The 18975-nt window shown below is 37.0% G+C and overlaps 1 protein-coding gene across 5 annotated transcripts in view; it reads left to right on the top strand.

Annotated features, from left to right (window-relative positions):
* The first annotated feature begins 2372 nt into the window (after nucleotides 1-2372).
* LOC108335345 (uncharacterized) overlaps nucleotides 2373-18975 on the top strand; it is a 28751-nt gene continuing 12148 nt past the window's right edge. For 2 of the 5 annotated variants that reach the window (XM_017571345.2, XM_017571344.2), the window contains exons 1-4: nucleotides 2373-2934; nucleotides 4054-4777; nucleotides 6747-12730; nucleotides 15069-16570. In XM_017571345.2, coding sequence (XP_017426834.1) covers nucleotides 2600-2934; nucleotides 4054-4777; nucleotides 6747-12730; nucleotides 15069-16570 — 8545 coding nt within the window. In that variant the 5' untranslated portion in view covers nucleotides 2373-2599. Of the gene's footprint in view, nucleotides 2935-4053; nucleotides 4778-4810; nucleotides 5244-6746; nucleotides 12731-15068; nucleotides 16571-18975 lie in introns of those variants that run through there. The other 3 variants (XM_052869042.1, XM_052869041.1, XM_017571346.2) reach the window with 3 other exon arrangements.

Here is an 18975-nt window from a genome sequence, read left to right as displayed (position 1 = left end):
TTGAGGTAATATGTGTTTCCAAGGTTAAATTTTGCAAAATAAAATAGCCTCCACATGCACATTTCTTCTTCACTTTCTCTGTGCGTTTTTTCTTCTTCTCTACTCAAACCCTTATAAGACGAAGCTTTCAACGACTATTATGAGTAATTTTTCTTTACACAAATGCACATCGATTAACTACTATGGGTATGATTTTCTTTTATTTTGACTAATTGGTTTCGTGTACATGTACTCTTTGGAACATAAACATTTCCTCATAAGCAACGATTTATTTTGGCATTGAACCCACCTTCATGGTTAGTTTTGTTTTGGGCTTTGATGAACTTTCATTTTCGTTTGTTGTTCGTACACCATATACATCCAAAAATAGATTAAAAGTGAGAATATATTCAAAAGACTCTAAATGACTTTGAAATTTTTTCAAAGCACCAAAATATCATGAAAAACCCTCACAAAAAATTTTGGATCAAAATTCAAAGTGTAAATATGTGAAATATTTTTGCAAAGTTTGAAAAAAACAAAATAAATTGATGAAAAATAGCAAACACCCTGTTTTGAAAATCTAGAAGGAACAACCGGCTATGCAAGCTCCCACGTGATTGAATTTTTTTTCTATCCCAAATCAATACATAATACTGTCAAATCAGCCAATCAGAGCAAATGTTATAGTCATTTAAAGATTTGCGACTATTTTTATTTATTTAAGAATTGCTGCCAAAAACCATTTTTTTATTTACTGTTCGGTTCTTTTGAACCGAGGCAAAATCATGACCCGTTTTTTGCTTCGGTTGTTAATTGAGACCAAAACTCCCACTTTTTTATCATGTCTGAATATGCGTCAGTTCGAAAATCGCTATCAAATGTCAAAAATAACCGTTGTCGTAACTCTTTGTTGCACTAGTCTAACTTCATTATTTTTGCATACTAATGTTTAAAGATTAATGTGATTTGTAATATGTAAAAGGTATATATATTATTACCTCATTCTAATAATCTCTAATTCTTGCTCAAATGATGGTTTTGATTCAAGACATGACATAGTAGCCACATCCCTAAATATGACTTCTTCTTACACTAAACATAATAAAGAAAATAATCACATATCCAGGTCATAAATTGACATATGAAAATTAATAACTAAAAGATCAATTAGTTCCAAACTTTGGATACAATATTTGAATTTGTTGTGCTCTAAGCTTACTGACAACCCTAATTAAATTTGAAACATTTGAAACATACATTAATATTAATATGACTAAGTAGATGAAAAAAATGTAACACTTACATTTGTAACATATATTTCAAGTCAGGTTTCATCCTCTGTGCAGGGTACAAAACCATACAACTGTACACTATTTTGGTATGATGACCATCAATTGACAATGAACTCTATCATAGATCACAAATAGTTAGTTGATTAATTAAACCTTCATAAAAATTTACATTCAGTAACACATACCCATCAATGTATGACCCAATGTACATCTTTTAACTAAAATATCCGTGTTTGCAAATATATTTGCTTGTGGTAAACTTTGTTTCTAGAAGGTTGAATGGTCTAAGGTTTAATAAATACATATGTCTTCTTATAGAACTTGAGATAACAAATATTTTTTACAAAAGGATTTCCTCCGTGTAGATTTTAAGATCTTGTAGACAAGTTAAAAATGTTTGATATTCATTTACCAATTGTAGAGTATATTTTTTTTATAAGAACCTCTAGTCACAAGAGCTAATGATGATAAAAAGAAGCCAATATAACCATGCCCTTCCACAAATTTGATTGGGAGAGGATATGTTCCACTAATAAGTAATAACAACTCCAACAATCCAAAACTCTAAAACTTCAGTATAAGATCAACAAAAATCAAGGACTTTATTAATTCAATATTATAGAACAAAAATCATGCATATCTTAATGTGAATACCCTTTTAACTAGATATATGGGATTAGATTTATGAAACCAAAAAAATAAATATCTCTCAATCTTTTTAAATACCTTACTATTTAACCTAAAGAAAGTATTCATTATTATATTTAACATAGAGAAGGAAATGAGAAAAATATGATATTTTCAATTAAGTTTATATCAATCCTAAACGAAGAAAAATGAAAAAAAAAGACTTTCTCTCACACCAAAAATGTACATTCCAATTCAAAATAAGGAGTGAATAAAACATAATTAAAATAAAAAAAAAAATATCTGTCACAAGCGTTGTGACACAAGGAGGTTTAGGTCTGAGTGCTACCACATGAATTTTCCAGTAGCTCTATCGTCATTGTCTAGAAATGAAGACCAGTTCCAAAAGTTGAAAACGTAATGACACGCAAGCAAACATCACCGTCAATAAAATAAAAGCTACCCCCTCAAGTCTCTTGAAAGAGAGAACCCAACAACTCGAAAACAACCGCGAAATTCTTCTGACAACAAAATCACCAGAATAAAAGAAAGTTCTTCTCTCCTTTTCTCTTTTTCTCTTTTCTCTTTCTCTTTCTGTTATTCTTTTTACTTGGACGATGAAACTGAATCAAAATTAAAACCTATCGCATCATCGGAATACCATAGTCTTCGTATGCGCAATCGAGCGCCGTAGAACAATGGCTCCGGAATCGATCTTTCTAGAAGATTTCGGGCAGACGGTTGATCTCACTCGCCGCATCCGCGAGGTTCTGCTGAACTATCCGGAGGGAACCACGGTCCTCAAGGAGCTCGTACAGAATGCAGACGACGCCGGCGCCACCACCGTCTCGCTCTGCCTCGATCGCCGCACCCACCGCGGCGACTCGCTGCTCACGAACTCTCTTGCTCAGTGGCAGGGACCCGCTCTGCTGGCCTACAACAACGCCGTTTTCACCGAGGACGATTTCGTCAGCATCTCCAAGATCGGCGGAAGCGCCAAGCATGGACAGGCCTCCAAGACCGGTCGCTTCGGGTACTTTCTTTTTTCGCCGCGGTCTTATCCAAATTGTTCAATTGAACTGTGATTATGTTGATTGATGTTGTTTATTTGTTTTGTGTTGATGTTTGGTTCAATCCAAGGATTTAGGTGTGAAGTAATTGTAGTTGTTGCTGGAATATAGCGAGAAGTGATGTGTGGTCGTTGACAACGGAATTGTGTTGTTATGTTCTATTTTTTTATAAGTGGTTTTGGTATTTTATGCGTGTTTGTGAGAAGTTAAAAAATGTAGCGCACTGGTTTTGGTGTAAAGTTTTTGTTGTTGCAGTTTTAACTGGAAAATATGGTGAGAGAAGTGATATGTGTTTTGTTCTAGATGATTGACGAAGGAGTTGTATAATTGTGAATTTTGATTGTTTTTTCTAGCTTATGCGTGCTCTGTGACAGCTTCAAAAATATAGTACGTTTGTTAAATTTTTTGTTGTAGTTGTAACCGGACATTATGGTGAGATAAGTGATGTGTGGTCGTTGACGATTGATGAATAGAGTTATGGAGAGTATGAATGCTTTTAGTATTTTATGTGTTTTGTGAGAATGTAAAAATGTAGTGCGAAGGTTTGTTTTTGTTGATCTTTTCCCTTTCATGTGCGAGTGAACTGTCGGAACTGAAGCTGGACTTTCTGTACTGCAATGTAAAGGCTCTGATAATGAGATTGACGTGTGAGAATGCCATAATGATTTTTATTCATAAACTGAAAGGGGGATGTTCTTCATTTTAGTGTTTGTCATTTAGTGTACCTATATATATGGTTGCACTCATTTTTAAAAAGAAAAGGAAAGTTGTCCTAGGACACTTAAATGGTAATTCACATCTAGAGAGAAAGAGAGTAAAAAGAGAGAAGTGTAGGTATGATAGGAAGATAGAGATAGAGAGACGGGATAGGTGGTAATGAGGTGCTTGATTTATAGGAGTGTTTTTATACCATTACTCTTTCAAAATTGTCATTTTGTTCAGTAACCAACGCTGCCAGTTGCCAATTTCCCTTTCTCCGTCTATCATTTTTTTTTTGGAAAAAAAGTCATATTAACCTGATGTTTGGGTTCTTTGCATTTCTCTAATTCTTGTTGTCATTTTGTTCTGCATATACATTTTAGGGTTGGCTTCAACTCAGTGTACCATTTGACAGATCTTCCCTCTTTTGTGAGCGGCAAATATGTTGTATTGTTTGATCCTCAGGGTGCTTATCTTCCAAGAGTTTCTGCAGCAAATCCCGGGAAGCGGATTGATTTCACTGGCTCATCTGCCCTCTCCTTTTACAGGGACCAGTTTTCCCCATATTGTGCTTTTGGTTGTGACATGCAAAGTCCTTTTTCTGGAACACTGTTCCGTTTTCCTTTGAGAAATGCAGACCAGGCAGTCAGAAGTAAGCTCTCAAGGCAAGCATATTCACCAGAAGACATTTCCTCCATGTTTGTTCAACTCTTCGAAGAAGGAGTTTTGGCACTTCTGTTTCTTAAGAGTGTGCTGTGCATTGAAATGTATTTGTGGGATGTTGGAGAATCTGAACCTAAGAAAATTCATTCATGTTCTGTCAGTTCAGTATCTGATGATACAGTTTGGCATCGACAGGCACTGGTCAGATTGTCTAAGCATTTAAATACTACAGCTGAAATGGATGCATTTCAGTTGGACTTTGTAAGTGAGAGAATAAGTGGTGATGAAGCTAAGAGGCAAACCGAGAGATTTTATGTGGTGCAAACCATGGCCGCAGCATCTAGTAGGATTGGCTCTTTTTCTACTACTGCATCAAAAGATTATGACATTCACTTGCTGCCATGGGCATCAATTGCGGCATGCATTTCTGAAAATTTATCGAATGTAATTTTCAATATCTTATCCTTTTGCTGTTGCCCCAACCTCTTCTCTCTCTCTCTCTCTCCCGTGCATACACATTGAATTCTTGTTATTATAAATTTGGATTTGCTTTTGGTTCTGCCCCATTATTAACTGTCATCTTAGTGTGGATGTGAACACAGTTGAAAGGCGTGGACCATTTACGAACATTTTGGTTCATCCAGCCCTCCAATTAATTTTGACTCCAATTGATGATTGAAAGTAAAGCATGTAACTCTGTTTGAAGTATAATTGGGCTCGTCCAATGAGTTTGAAAAGAGTTTACTCCTCTGGTCAGATGTTTTGGGAGATCAATGGGGTGGTTGTTTCAGAGAAAAATGCAATGAGGCTGTTTCTTGTTTGTGTTCAAGATTTGGCATTTAGATCAGTGATGTATCTTTAATAGGATATCAAGTGGATTAGAGCTCTATACTTGATGTGTTACAACTTTGTATGTTTTTTGGTCCTTTGCTTTCCTTTCTTTCCCTTTGTTCTTGTAGGATACTGCATCTTCGTGGTATGTTTATTGTTTAAATTCTTGATTGCTTTTGTGGTTCTAGATTTATTTTTAGTTTATTGCTTACAACAAATAGCCATCATGGTGAATTTATTATGATATGTTATGTTTTCCATGATGTATGATACGTCCATTGGAACTTGCTTTTATTTTATAGGTGTCCCAGTGTAAATAAGAATATGATCAAAGTGATAAAGTTACCTATGAAAAGATATCACATGCACAATTTCATTTAGAAAGTAGGAGTTTATTGATCATAGAACTTGAATCTTTTACAGGAAATGTAGACTATAACAATGCCTTCTAGGTATATATGTCGGAGTGATGGTGCATTCCAATCTTTGAAACTATCTTATTTGACTTCATATACAATGCTACCTACTGTTCTACTGATAGTGTTATGATTTGCTTTTGGTACAAAATGGAGATCTTTTTCAAGATTTTTTGTTAGTTGTTTCCAGTTACATGAGATACTTCATTCCTGTGCCTCTTAACAAGCTTTGGATCTCTCTACACAACTTTTCTCTACTAACCTTCTTACGGACTGAAATTGTTATAATTTAGGGTAGAATAATTCATTTTTTATGCTGAGAATACAATCTATACATACAAGGCTAGAAAGCTATTTTAGGAAGTATAATAATAGCTCCTATACAACCATATCCCTATGATTCAGGGATATCCCCATCATATACTGTAATTATAATCTCCTAAATAAGGAAACAATAAAACACAAACCCTAACAGAAATAATACAGCTAATAAAACAGATTCTAACAGAAATGAAGTGAATAGATTTATTTTCTGATATCAACATGGCTTGGTCAACTATTTTAAATCATATACATATTAATATTTACCAAGAGGTATTTTGAAAGTGCAACTGAGAATGAGAGACAACTAAACATTCTCTGAAAGGAGAGATTGGTTTTTGTGGTTTGAACTACCAGGGGAAGAGAAAAAATGTTTCTTCCTTTTAATTTGTATCTCAATCCTTTTGGGATAGATTTGAAACCCTTTAATATAGGATAGAAGACACAATAAAATAACATTTTGGTTAAAGACCCTTTTATGTCTTAATCATACATAAAAAAATTAATAGAAAGATAAAAAGGAAAATAAAATGGAACAAAAGTAAATTCATTAAATTGATTGAGCCATTTTTAATTGAATAATATACTAATGCTTTCATACATTCAAATCAGAGAAGTGAAAAGGTGATTGGTCGTCCAGCTTTTCAAGATGACACCGGGAAGAGCTCTCCCTAGTTACCCTTCTTCTCTTGCATCTAACTTATTATAGGAAAGTTGACACAACTTTTGACCCTTTTCATAGAAGAACAAATGCAGTATACACTAAAGTTTTCACTTGCTTTTTTGGAGCTCTTTGTTTATATACATTGTCCATTCCTCTTATTGCTGTATGTGTTTTTTTACAGAACAATATTCTTAGGACTGGTCAGGCTTTCTGTTTTCTTCCACTACCTGTTAGAACTGGCCTTAGTGTACAAGTCAATGGATTCTTTGAGGTCTCATCAAATCGTCGTGGCATCTGGTATGGGGATGACATGGATAGAAGTGGAAAAGTTCGTTCTACCTGGAATAGGCTTCTTCTGGAAGATCTTGTTGCTCCTACTTTTATGCATATGCTACTTGGTATTAAAGAATTGTTGGGCCCAACAGACCTTTACTATTCTTTGTGGCCTACTGGCACTTTTGAAGAGCCATGGAATATATTGGTTGAACAAATATACAAAAATATTGGTCATGCTACAGTTATGTATTCAGATGTCAATGGAGGAAGTTGGGTATCACCAAGTGAAGCCTTTCTTCATGATGAAAAATTCTCCAGAAGTGAGGACCTTGGTTTGGCTTTGATGAAGCTGGGAATGCCAGTTGTGCATATACCTAGTTCATTGTTTGACTTGCTTTTACAGTATAGCTCAAGCAAGGTGGTTACACCTGGTACAGTACGGCAATTTCTTAGGGAAAATGGTAGACTTAATTATTTGAGCAGACAGTACAGGTTTCTATTGCTCGAATATTGCCTAGAGGACTTGGTTGATGATGATGTTGGAAAAGAGGCTTATGATCTTCCTTTACTTCCTTTGGCTAATGGCAATTTTGCATCATTTTCAGAAGCATCAAAAGAAGTTTCTTATTTCATTTGTGATGAATTAGAATACAAGCTTATGCAACTGGTTTCTGATAGAGTAATTGATCAGAACATTCCTCCCAATATATTAAGCAGACTCTCTGCTATTGCGATGTCCTCAAAAACCAATGTCATTCTTTTTAGTATTCACCATTTTGCCCAGCTATTCCCTGCATTTATGCCAGGTGACTGGAAATATAAAAGTAAAGTGTTCTGGAACCCTGACTCTTGTCAAAAGCCAACATCATCATGGTTTCTGCTATTCTGGCAATACCTTGGAAAGCACACTGAAATATTACCACTATTTAGTGATTGGCCAATTTTGCCTTCCACATCAGGGCATCTGTTAAGACCTTCTAGACAATTGAAAATGATCAATGGAAGCAAAATCTCTGATATGTTACAGGGTATCCTTGTGAAAGTTGGATGTCATATATTGAATCCAAATTATGTAATTGAGCATCCAGATATATCTAGTTATGTATGTGATGACAATGCAACAGGTGTTTTGGAATCAATATTTAATGCAGTTTCAAGTCCTGAAGTTATGCATGCTTCACTTGATAGTCTAGCAACTGAAGAGAGAAATGAACTCCGGAGATTTCTTCTTGATCCTAAATGGTATGTTGGACCCTCTATGGATGAATTTAGCATAAGGTTTTGCAAGAGATTACCTATATTTAGAGTCTACGGAAGAGAGTCTGCTGAAGATTTCCAATTTTCTGCTTTAGAAAATCCTCGAAAGTACTTACCACCATTAGATGTGCCGGACATTATTCTCGTTGGCATTGAGTTCATGGTCAAATCCTCGAAAGTTGAAGAGGATATTTTGTCGAGATGTTTTGGAGTCGAGAGAATGGGTAAAGCACAGTTTTACATGCAACATGTTTTTAATAGAGTTAGCGAGTTGCAAGCTGATGTTCGGGATAGCATAATGTTATCGGTTCTACAAAATTTGGCTCTTTTGTCCCTTGAAGATGCATATATTAGGGACTCATTGAAAAATTTGAAATTCATACCGACACTCACTGGTGGTCTTAAGTGTCCTTTAGTTTTGTATGATCCTTGTAATGAAGAACTATATGCATTACTAGAAGACTCAGATAATTTCCCTGCTGGTGCTTTTCGAGAATCTGAAATACTTAATATTCTACGAGGCTTGGGACTTAGAACTTCTGTGTCTCCAGATACTGTTTTAGAATGTGCTCGATGCATCGAGCGTTTGATGCATGAGGATCAACAAAAGGCATACTTAAGAGGGAAAGTGCTTTTCTCTTACCTTGAAGTTAATGCACTAAAGTGGCTTCCTGATCAAGTTGTTGATAATAAAGGAGCAGTTAACAGAATATTATCACGAGCAACAACTGCTTTTAGGTCTAGCAACACAAAATCTGATCTTGAAAAATTCTGGATTGACCTAAGGCTGATTTCTTGGTGCCCAGTTCTAGTCACTACCCCTTTTCAGTCATTACCATGGCCAGTTGTCTCATCAATGGTTGCTCCTCCAAAACTTGTAAGGCCACTAAGTGATTTGTGGCTTGTCTCAGCTAGCATGCGGATATTGGACGTCGAATGCTCTTCCACAGCTTTATTGTATGGTCTAGGATGGATGTCCCCACCTGGAGGAGGTGTAATTGCTGCACAGTTACTGGAGCTTGGGAAAAATAATGAGATTGTGTCTGATCAAGTTCTTAGGCAGGAATTAGCTCTGTCAATGCCGAGAATATATTCAATACTGACTGGAATGATGTCTTCAGATGAGATTGAGATTGTAAAAGCTGTTCTTGAAGGATGTCGATGGATTTGGGTGGGGGATGGATTTGCAACTTCTGAGGAAGTTGTCCTAGATGGTCCTCTTCATTTGGCTCCATATATTCGTGTTATCCCAATTGATTTGGCAGTTTTCAAAAAATTATTTCTTGAACTTGGTATTCGTGAATTCTTGCAACCTGCTGATTATGCTAATATTCTTCATAGGATGGCAGTTAGAAAGGGATCATCTCCTCTTGACACACAGGAGATAAGGGCCGTCACACTAATAGTGCATCATTTAGCTGAAGTTTACCATTATGAACAAAAAGTCCAGCTCTATCTGCCAGATGTGTCAGGTAGACTATTTCTTGCTAGTGACTTGGTTTATAATGATGCCCCCTGGTTGCTTGGCTCAGATGATTCCAATGGCTCATTTGGCAGTCCTCCAAATGTGGCTTGGAATGCAAAGAAAACAGTACAAAAATTTGTGCATGGAAACATTTCTAATGATGTAGCAGAAAAGCTTGGAGTTTGCTCTCTTCGTCGGATGTTGCTGGCAGAGAGCTCAGATTCAATGAATTTTGGCCTGTCTGGAGCTGCTGAGGCTTTTGGACAGCATGAGGCTTTGACTACAAGGCTCAAGCACATACTTGAAATGTATGCGGATGGACCTGGGACCCTATTTGAGCTGGTACAAAATGCAGAAGATGCTGGAGCTTCTGAAGTAATATTTCTTTTGGATAATTCTCACTATGGGACTTCTTCTATTCTTTCTCCTGAAATGGCTGATTGGCAAGGTCCTGCTCTATACTGTTTCAATGACTCAGTTTTTAGCCCCCAAGATCTTTATGCAATATCACGTATTGGTCAAGAAAGTAAACTTGAGAAGGCTTTTGCAATTGGGAGATTTGGACTAGGATTTAATTGTGTCTATCACTTTACTGACATCCCTATGTTTGTTTCGGGAGAAAATATTGTAATGTTTGATCCCCATGCCAGTAATTTGCCTGGGATTTCTCCTTCGCACCCTGGTTTACGAATTAAATTTGTGGGACGAAAGATTTTGGAGCAATTTCCTGACCAATTTTCCCCAATGCTACATTTTGGCTGTGATTTGCAACATCCTTTTCCTGGTACATTATTTCGATTCCCTCTTAGAAGTGCAGGTGTTGCCTCTCGGAGCCAAATCAAAAAGGAAATTTATACACCTGAAGATGTCAGATCTCTTTTTACTTCTTTTTCTGAGGTTGTTTCTGAAACATTACTTTTCCTGCGCAATGTGAAATCTATCTCTATTTTTGTGAAGGAAGGAACAATGAATGAAATGCACCTGCTGCACCGTGTATGCAGAACCTGTATAGGTGAGCCTGAAACTGGATCTGCTGAAGCCCAGGATGTGTTCAATTTCTTCAAGGAAAGTAGACGTGTTGGAATGAATAGAGTTCAGTTTCTGAAGAATCTAAGCCTATCCATTGGCAGAGATTTGCCTTATAAATGCCAGAAGATCATAATTACTGAACAAAGCACATCATCTCGTACTTCACACTATTGGATAACCACAGAATGTTTAGGTGATGGGAATGCTCAAAAGAAAAGATCTGAAACAGCCAATAGTAGCTATTACAATTTTGTTCCATGGGCATGTGTTGCTGCATATTTGAATTCTGTCAAGGTTGAAATTGACATGGTTGAAAGTTCAAAGGGGGAGAATGATTGCACGGTTTCTCCTGATCTGTTTCAAAGTGTTAGTTTGCCTAATCATCAGTTGGAGAATTTTGAAGGTCGTGCATTCTGCTTTTTACCTTTACCAATCAGTACTGGTCTTCCTGCTCATGTGAATGCATACTTTGAATTGTCATCAAATCGCAGGGATATCTGGTTTGGTTCTGATATGGCTGGAGGTGGAAGAAAACGCTCAGAGTGGAATATTTTCCTCCTTGAAAATGTTGTTGCCCCTGCATATGGTCGTTTGCTTGAGAAAATAGCATCAGAGATCGGCCCTTGCAATTTGTTCTTCTCGTTATGGCCAACAACATTAGGGTTAGAACCTTGGGCATCAGCAGTGCGGAAACTCTATCAATTTGTTGCTCAGTTTAATCTCCGTGTATTATATACAGAAGCTAGAGGAGGACAGTGGACTTCAACCAAACATGCTATATTTCCTGATTTTACTTTCCCCAAGGCAGCTGAGCTTGTAAAAGCGTTGTCTGGGGCTTCTCTACCTGTCATTACTCTTCCACAGTCACTTTCTGAAAGGTTTATGGAAATCTGTCCATCATTGCATTTTATGACTCCTAAGCTGTTAAGGACCCTTTTAATCAGAAGGAAGCGCGAATTCAAAGACAGGGATGCAATGATATTGACTCTTGAATATTGCTTACATGACTTGCAAAAATCCTTGCAGTTTGATGCCCTATGCGGCTTGCCTTTGTTACCAGTTGCAGATGGTTCCTTTACATCAATTGATATGAAGGGAGCTGGAGAAAGAGTTTACATTGCACGTGGTGATGAATACGGCCTTCTGAAAGATTATATTCCTCATCAACTTGTAGATTGTGCTATTCCTGAAGAAGTTCATAGAAAACTTTGTTACATTGCCGAAACGGATGGAACAAACATTTCTTTCCTGTCATGCCAGTTGCTTGAGAAACTTCTTGTGAAGTTACTTCCTGTAGAGTGGCAACATGCTCGGCAAGTAAGTTGGACTCCTGGTATTCATGGCCAACCAAGTGTAGAGTGGTTGCAACTACTGTGGAACTATCTGAAATCATATTGTGATGATCTTATCATGTTTTCTAAGTGGCCTATATTGCCAGTTGGGGATGACTGCCTGATGCAGTTAGCACAAAAGTTGAATGTGATAAGAAATGATGGATGGAGTGAGAAGATGTCTTCTTTGTTAGTGAAGGTTGGATGTTTATTCTTGAGACATGATCTGTTATTGGATCACCCTAAATTGGACTGCTTTGTGCAGTCAGCAACAGCAAGAGGTGTACTAAATGTGTTTCTGGCTATTGCTTTGGAACCACATAAGATTGAGGGGATCTTTACAGATGTATCTGAAGGGGAGCTTCATGAACTAAGAAGTTTTATTCTCCAAACAAAATGGTTCTCCGAAGAGCAAATTGATGACATGCATATTGAAATCATCAAACACCTTCCAATATTTGAGTCTTACAAAAGCAGAAAACTAGTTAGTTTGAGTAGTCCTATTAAATGGCTTGGTCCTACTGGTGTTTGTGAAGATCTCTTAAATGATAATTTCTTAAGAACTGAATCAGAAACAGAGCGAGTCATTATGAAAAGGTATTTAGGAATGAAAGAACCAACTAAAGTGGAATTTTACAAGGATTACATTTTCAATCACATGTCAGAGTTCGTTTCAAGGCAAGAAGTTGTTTTGGCCATTCTGCATGACGTGCAGCATTTGGTTGAAGAGGATCTCTCTCTCAAGTCTTCATTCTCGTGTGCCCAATTTGTTCAGGCAGCCGATGGATCTTGGCAACAACCATCAAGGTAATATCCTATTTTTTAAAATAAAATTACAATATCTATCAATAAGTTATCTTCCTTTATTGTATTCTAAGGTGCATGCATTTTCTGTGATTTTTCTTCTAAATGGTCAAGAATAAATTTTTCTTTGGTTAACTGAACTGTGAGTGAAAAGAGAGAAAGAGAACTGAACACGAAATGAATTTTTATTATGTATTTTCACATCTGAAGGTATGAGTACAAGATGTATTTATAGGCACTGCTTACTAACAGCTATATAAGAACTAAAAGCCGTACAAAGTAGCTTACAAATAAACCTATAGCTGTACAAAGAAAACTTACTATTAATACATCCACAAACTATACAAACTGACTTGCTTTGCTCCTAAGAAACACAAAACGAGTTGAAGACAGAGGCTTGGTTAGAACATTCACCTATTGATCAAGAGCTGGAATATGATAAATAATAGTTGCTTGGCCATAACCTTCTCTCTGACAAAGAAAACATCATCTCCATGTGCTTAGTTTGATTATGAAAAACTGGATTATGAGAACAGACAACACCTTGACTGTCACAAAAAGGAGTTGTAGTAAAAGGAAATTGCAGTTCAATAAGCAACGTAGTAATCCATGATAGCTCATCAGAAGTTTGTGCTAAACTTCTATATTTTGCTTTAGTATTGGAATGAACAATAACTTGCGGCTTGTGAGACTGCCAGGATATCAAATTAGAACCAAGAAAAGTTGTTGCTCCTGACATATCTTCTATCATCAATACCTAATGCCCAATTGGCATCACAAAAGGCTTTCAAAGATATAGAATGTCCCAGTGATAAAGATTGAAGGTGTAATTTATGAAACAATGTTCCTTTAAGGTACCTTAGAATGCGTTTAACTATAGCCGAATGAGAATCAAGTAGGTTAGCCATAACTAGCAAACATTGTTTACAACAAAACTAATTTCTTGCCAAGTAAGATTGACATATTGCAAAGTACCAACCACTGAATGATATGAAGTAAGATTTGAAAAAAGATCAGCACCATGTTTAGACAACTTGCAATTGAAGATCATAGGGTCTGAAATTGAATGAGATTCAAGCATATGTGTTTTATGAAACTAGTATCTTATATACTTTGTCTGTGTCATGAGAATAGAATAATCAGATAAATATTTGTTCTGAAGGCCAAGAAAATAGTTCAGTTGACCAAGTTTCAAGGAAAAAATTGCAGAAGTCTGGCTGTAATATTCTGAATGAGAATAACAGAGCTTCCAGTTATGATTGTATTATCAACATAAACCAAAAAGTAGACAACATCTGATTCCATTTGTAGATGAAGAGAGGTATCTCTAGTGCTATTAACAAAACCAAACTGATGAAGAGTAGTTTGTAAATGATTGAACCAAATTTTCGAGGCTTGTTTTAATTTATAGAGTGCTTTATTCAACATACAAACAAGAGATTTATCACTTGCTTTAAAACCATGTGGTTGTTGCACGTAAATTGTTTTAACAAAATAACCATTCAAAAAGGCATTATTGACATCAAGTTGAAGCAATTTCCACCCATGAGAGAGAGCAATAATAAGAATAATTCTGATTGTAACAGGTTTTAGTTTTGGAGAATAGGTTTCATGAAAATTAAAAACCATGGACTTGATGAAAACCTTTTGCTGCAAGATGAGCTTTATACTTATTTATTGAGCCATCTGCATTTTCCATGCTTGGAAAACCCAGTTACAACCAACAACCCTTCTATTAGAGGCTAAGGGTATCAGATCCCAAGTCTTTTGTTTCATTAGAGCATCATATTCTTGTAGTAATGCAACCAGCCAATTTCATCTTTAAGAGCTTGTTTGACACTGGTAGGATTAGAATGACATAACAAGGATGGATGAACTCTGTTTTGAAAAATACCAGATTTAGGTTGAGTTTGCATAGGATGAGTATTAAGTAAAGGTGCAATAGGAGATACTAATTCAGAAGAAGATGAACTAACACTAGTAGACATAGAGGGTGTTGCACCAAAATTTGATGTGAGGGAAGTACTGGACACTGGATTTTCAGATGGTTGAGGTGGTGATAGATTTGAGTTTAAACTAAAATACTGGCTAAGACCTTTGATAGAGATTGGTGTAGAAGGAAAAAGATCAAAACAAGTTATGGATAGTTACTTGATATAATTGTAATTAGACATCAAAGCATCTGTAAATTGTTTCAAGTAATTTATGTAAATAAACACTGAATTTTCAGCTGCAGCTTTCTTGTACTGATGTTTTATCCTTGAATAGTTAAGCTTCTTGATTAAGTGTTTTACTTATATAAAAACTGACATTTGGATTGCTGACTAGAATGTTATTGCAGGCTTTATGATCCTCGGGTTCCTCACCTTAAAAAGATGCTTCATGGAAATGCTTTCTTTCCTTCTGACAAATTCTTTGATCCCGAAATTTTGGATGCTTTAGTTTGCCTTGGACTTAGGACAACTCTAGGATTTACTGGCTTGCTTGATTGTGCTAGGTCAGTTAGCCTCTTGCATGATTCTGGGAACATTGATGCCTCCAAACATGGTGGAGAGTTACTGCATCTTTTAGATACATTAGCCTATAAGCTCTCAAATAAAGTTGGAAGTAAGAATGATGATCAACAAGGTGGTGTGGCTCTGGAAAGTAGCAGCATAACGGATGATGCTTTTGTATATGATGGTTTCCCTAAAGAAGAGACCTACCTGACTGATATTGATTTATTTTGTAGCAGCTCAGCATTTGATATGGTAGAAGAAGAATTTTGGTCTGAATTGAAGCTAATCTCTTGGTGTCCAGTAATTTCTAATCCAGCTGTTATGGGACTTCCATGGTTAAAATCCAATAACCAAGTTGTTGCACCCCCTACTAGTGTGAGGCCTAAATCACAGATGTGGATGGTATCTTCCTCAATGTTTATTTTAGATGGTGAATGTGACACTACATATCTACAAACTAAACTTGGGTGGATGGATTGCCCAAATGTTGGGGTTTTAACAAGGCAGTTAGTTGAGCTATCTAAATCCTATCAGCAGCTTAAGATAAATTCACTGCTGGATCCCAGTTTTGAAGCTCAGTTGCAAAAGGAAATACCTTACCTTTACTCAAAATTGCAGGAATTTATTAATACTGAGGATATCAATAACCTGAAAGCAGGGTTGGATGGTGCTTCATGGGTTTGGATTGGTGATGATTTTGTATCACAAAATGCACTGGCATTTGATTCACCTGTAAAATTTACACCTTATTTGTATGTTGTTCCATCTGAAATATCAGAGTATAAAGATTTGTTGATAAAGCTGGGAGTTAGATTGAGTTTTGGTATTTCAGACTATCTTCAAGTATTACAAAGGTTGCAGAATGATGTGCACGGGGTTCCTCTGTCTACAGATCAGTTAAATTTTGTCCATTGTGTCCTTGAAGCCATAGTAGAGTGTTGCTTGGAGAAGTCACTTTTTGAGACTTTTGATAGTCCCTTGTTGATTCCTAATGATTTTGGAGTTTTGATGCAAGCAGGAGATCTTGTATATAATGATGCACCTTGGCTGGAAAACAGCTCCCTTATTGGTAGACATTTTGTGCATCCAGTTATAGGCAATGATTTGGCTGACAAGCTTGGTGTACAGTCAGTTCGATGCCTTTCTTTAGTCAGTGATGATTTGACTAAAGATCTGCCCTGCATGGACTACAATAAAGTAAATGAACTTTTGGCGCTGTATGGAAACAATGAGTTTTTGTTGTTTGACCTTCTTGAGTTGGCAGATTGCTGCCAAGCCAAGAGATTACACCTGGTTTATGATAAGAGGGAACATCCTCGCCAATTCCTGCTGCAGCACAATTTAGGTAATTTTTAGATATGTTTTAGAAAATTTGGATATTTTTGTTTAGGTAATGTATAGTCATTTGTTTCTATGAGAAATAAAGAAGATTGGGAGAAAATATCCCTTATGTGTTTAGACTACACATAGGGTAGTTTATTTATATTGTAAGATATGGGCCAATGCCCTTAATACAGAATAGACTAAGCCCAATAACAGAAACACACATCTTAACATCTAACACTCCTCCTCAAGCTGGAGCATATAAATCATATGTTCCAAGCTTGTTACAAAGATAATCAATTCTAGGTCCTCGTAAGGACTTAGTGAATATGTCTGCCAACTGGTTGCTTGAGTTAATAAACTCAGTCTTGATATCTCCGGATATGATTTTTTCTCGAATGAAATGACAATCAACTTCAATGTGTTTGGTTCTCTCATGGAAGACATGATTAGAGCTAATATGGAGAGCAGCTTGATTATCACATATAAGTATCATGTGAGTGACATCTCCAAATTTCAATTCACTAAGCAATTGTTTAAGCCACACAAACTCGCAAGTAGCTGATGCCATAGCTCTATATTCTGCTTCTGCACTCGACCTTGCCACAACACTTTGCTTCTTACTTTTCCAAGATATCAAGTTGCTACCAATAGAGACACAATATCCAGAAGTAGACCTCCTATTAGAAGGGGAACCGGCCCAATCAGCATCTGAATAGCAAACGATCTTTGTATCGTTGTTAGGGCCATATAGCAAACCTTTTCCAGGTGATCTTTTAATATACTTCAGTATACGAACAACTGCATCCCAATGGTCTTCACATGGGGAGTTTAGAAATTGACTCACCACACTAACTGCGAAGGAAATGTCAGGACGCGTAACAGTAAGATAGTTTAATTTACCAACTAGTCTTCTGTACCGTTCAGGATCTGAGAAAGGCTCCCCCTGATTTGGTAGGAGTTTGATGTTAGGGTCCATAGGTGTCTCAACAGATTTACAGTTCATTAACCCTGTTTCCTCCAAGATGTCTAACGCATACTTCCTCTGAGATATGACAATACCATCATTGGATTGTGCTACTTCAATACCCAAAAAGTACCGGAGTTTGCCAAGATCTTTGGTTTGAAAATGATGACAAAGGTGTTGTTTCATCTGAGAGATGCCAAGATAGTCGCTTCCTGTGAGAACAATATCATCGACATACACTATTAAATAGATACATCCAGCACTCGAGTGGTGATAGAACACTGAATGATCCGCTTCACTGCGAGACATACCAAATTGTTGAACAACACAACTGAATTTACCAAACCAGGCCCGAGGAGACTGTTTTAGGCCATACAAGGATTTGCGAAGACGACATACCAATCCAGATGACTCCCCCTGAGCAACAAAGCCAGGCGGTTGCTCCATATAAATTTCTTCCTGCAAATCACCATTGAGAAAAGCATTTTTGACATCAAGTTGGTAAAGAGGCCATTGTCGAAGAGCGGCCATGGCAATGAAAAGGCGAACAGAGGTCATTTTTGCCACTGGAGAAAAAGTATCACCATAATCCAAACCAAAAATCTGTGTGTAGCCTTTGGCAACCAGTCGAGCTTTCAAACGATCAATTGTGCCATCAGGACCAACCTTGATAGCATACACCCACCTGCAACCAACAACAGACTTTACAGATGGTAATTGGACAAGCTCCCAAGTTCCACTTTCCTGTAAAGCACTTAATTCATCCATCATAGCTTGACGCCAACCAGGATGAGTTAAGGCATCACCCATAGATTTGGGAATTGACACAGAAGAAATGGATGAGAGACAAGTATAAAAAGATGGAGATAATCTGTGGTAATTAAGAACAGTATAATGGGGGGAAGGGTTACGGGTAGAGCGTATACCTTTACGGAGGGCAATAGGCAAGTCAGACTCAGTTGCTGGAGCCGGAGGAGACACATGAGGCGGCACCGGAAGTGAGTCATGAGGGAGACAATTACGGCGACTATAAACCTGAAGGGGTGGAGGTGAAGGATGATCCTGTGGTGAATGAGAGTCTAAAGAAGGAGAAGACAAAATGGGTGGAGCATCACCAGGAGGATCACAGATAAGAGGAATATCAACAGTAACAGGGAGATGTACAGAACTAGAAGATAGATGTGAAAAGTAAAAAGAAGACTCATCAAAAGTGACATCAGTAGAGATAAAATGACGATTGAGGGAAGGGGAAAAACACTTATAGCCCTTTTGTGACCGTGGAAATCCTAAGAAGACACATTTGTGAGACCTAGGAGATAACTTATCAAGACCAGGACTAAAATCATGAACAAAACATGTAGACCCAAAAACTCGAAGAGGTAATGGATGCAGAGGGTCTTGAGGAAATAAGATAGAATGAGGGATTTTGTTATCTAGGACGGAAGATGGCATGCGGTTGA

This window comes from Vigna angularis, chromosome 10 (assembly GCF_016808095.1).
Source record: "Vigna angularis cultivar LongXiaoDou No.4 chromosome 10, ASM1680809v1, whole genome shotgun sequence".
Classification (NCBI taxonomy): domain Eukaryota; kingdom Viridiplantae; phylum Streptophyta; class Magnoliopsida; order Fabales; family Fabaceae; genus Vigna; species Vigna angularis.
Note: the sequence above shows the minus strand (reverse complement) of the source record. Positions and strands in the feature narration are given on the sequence as shown.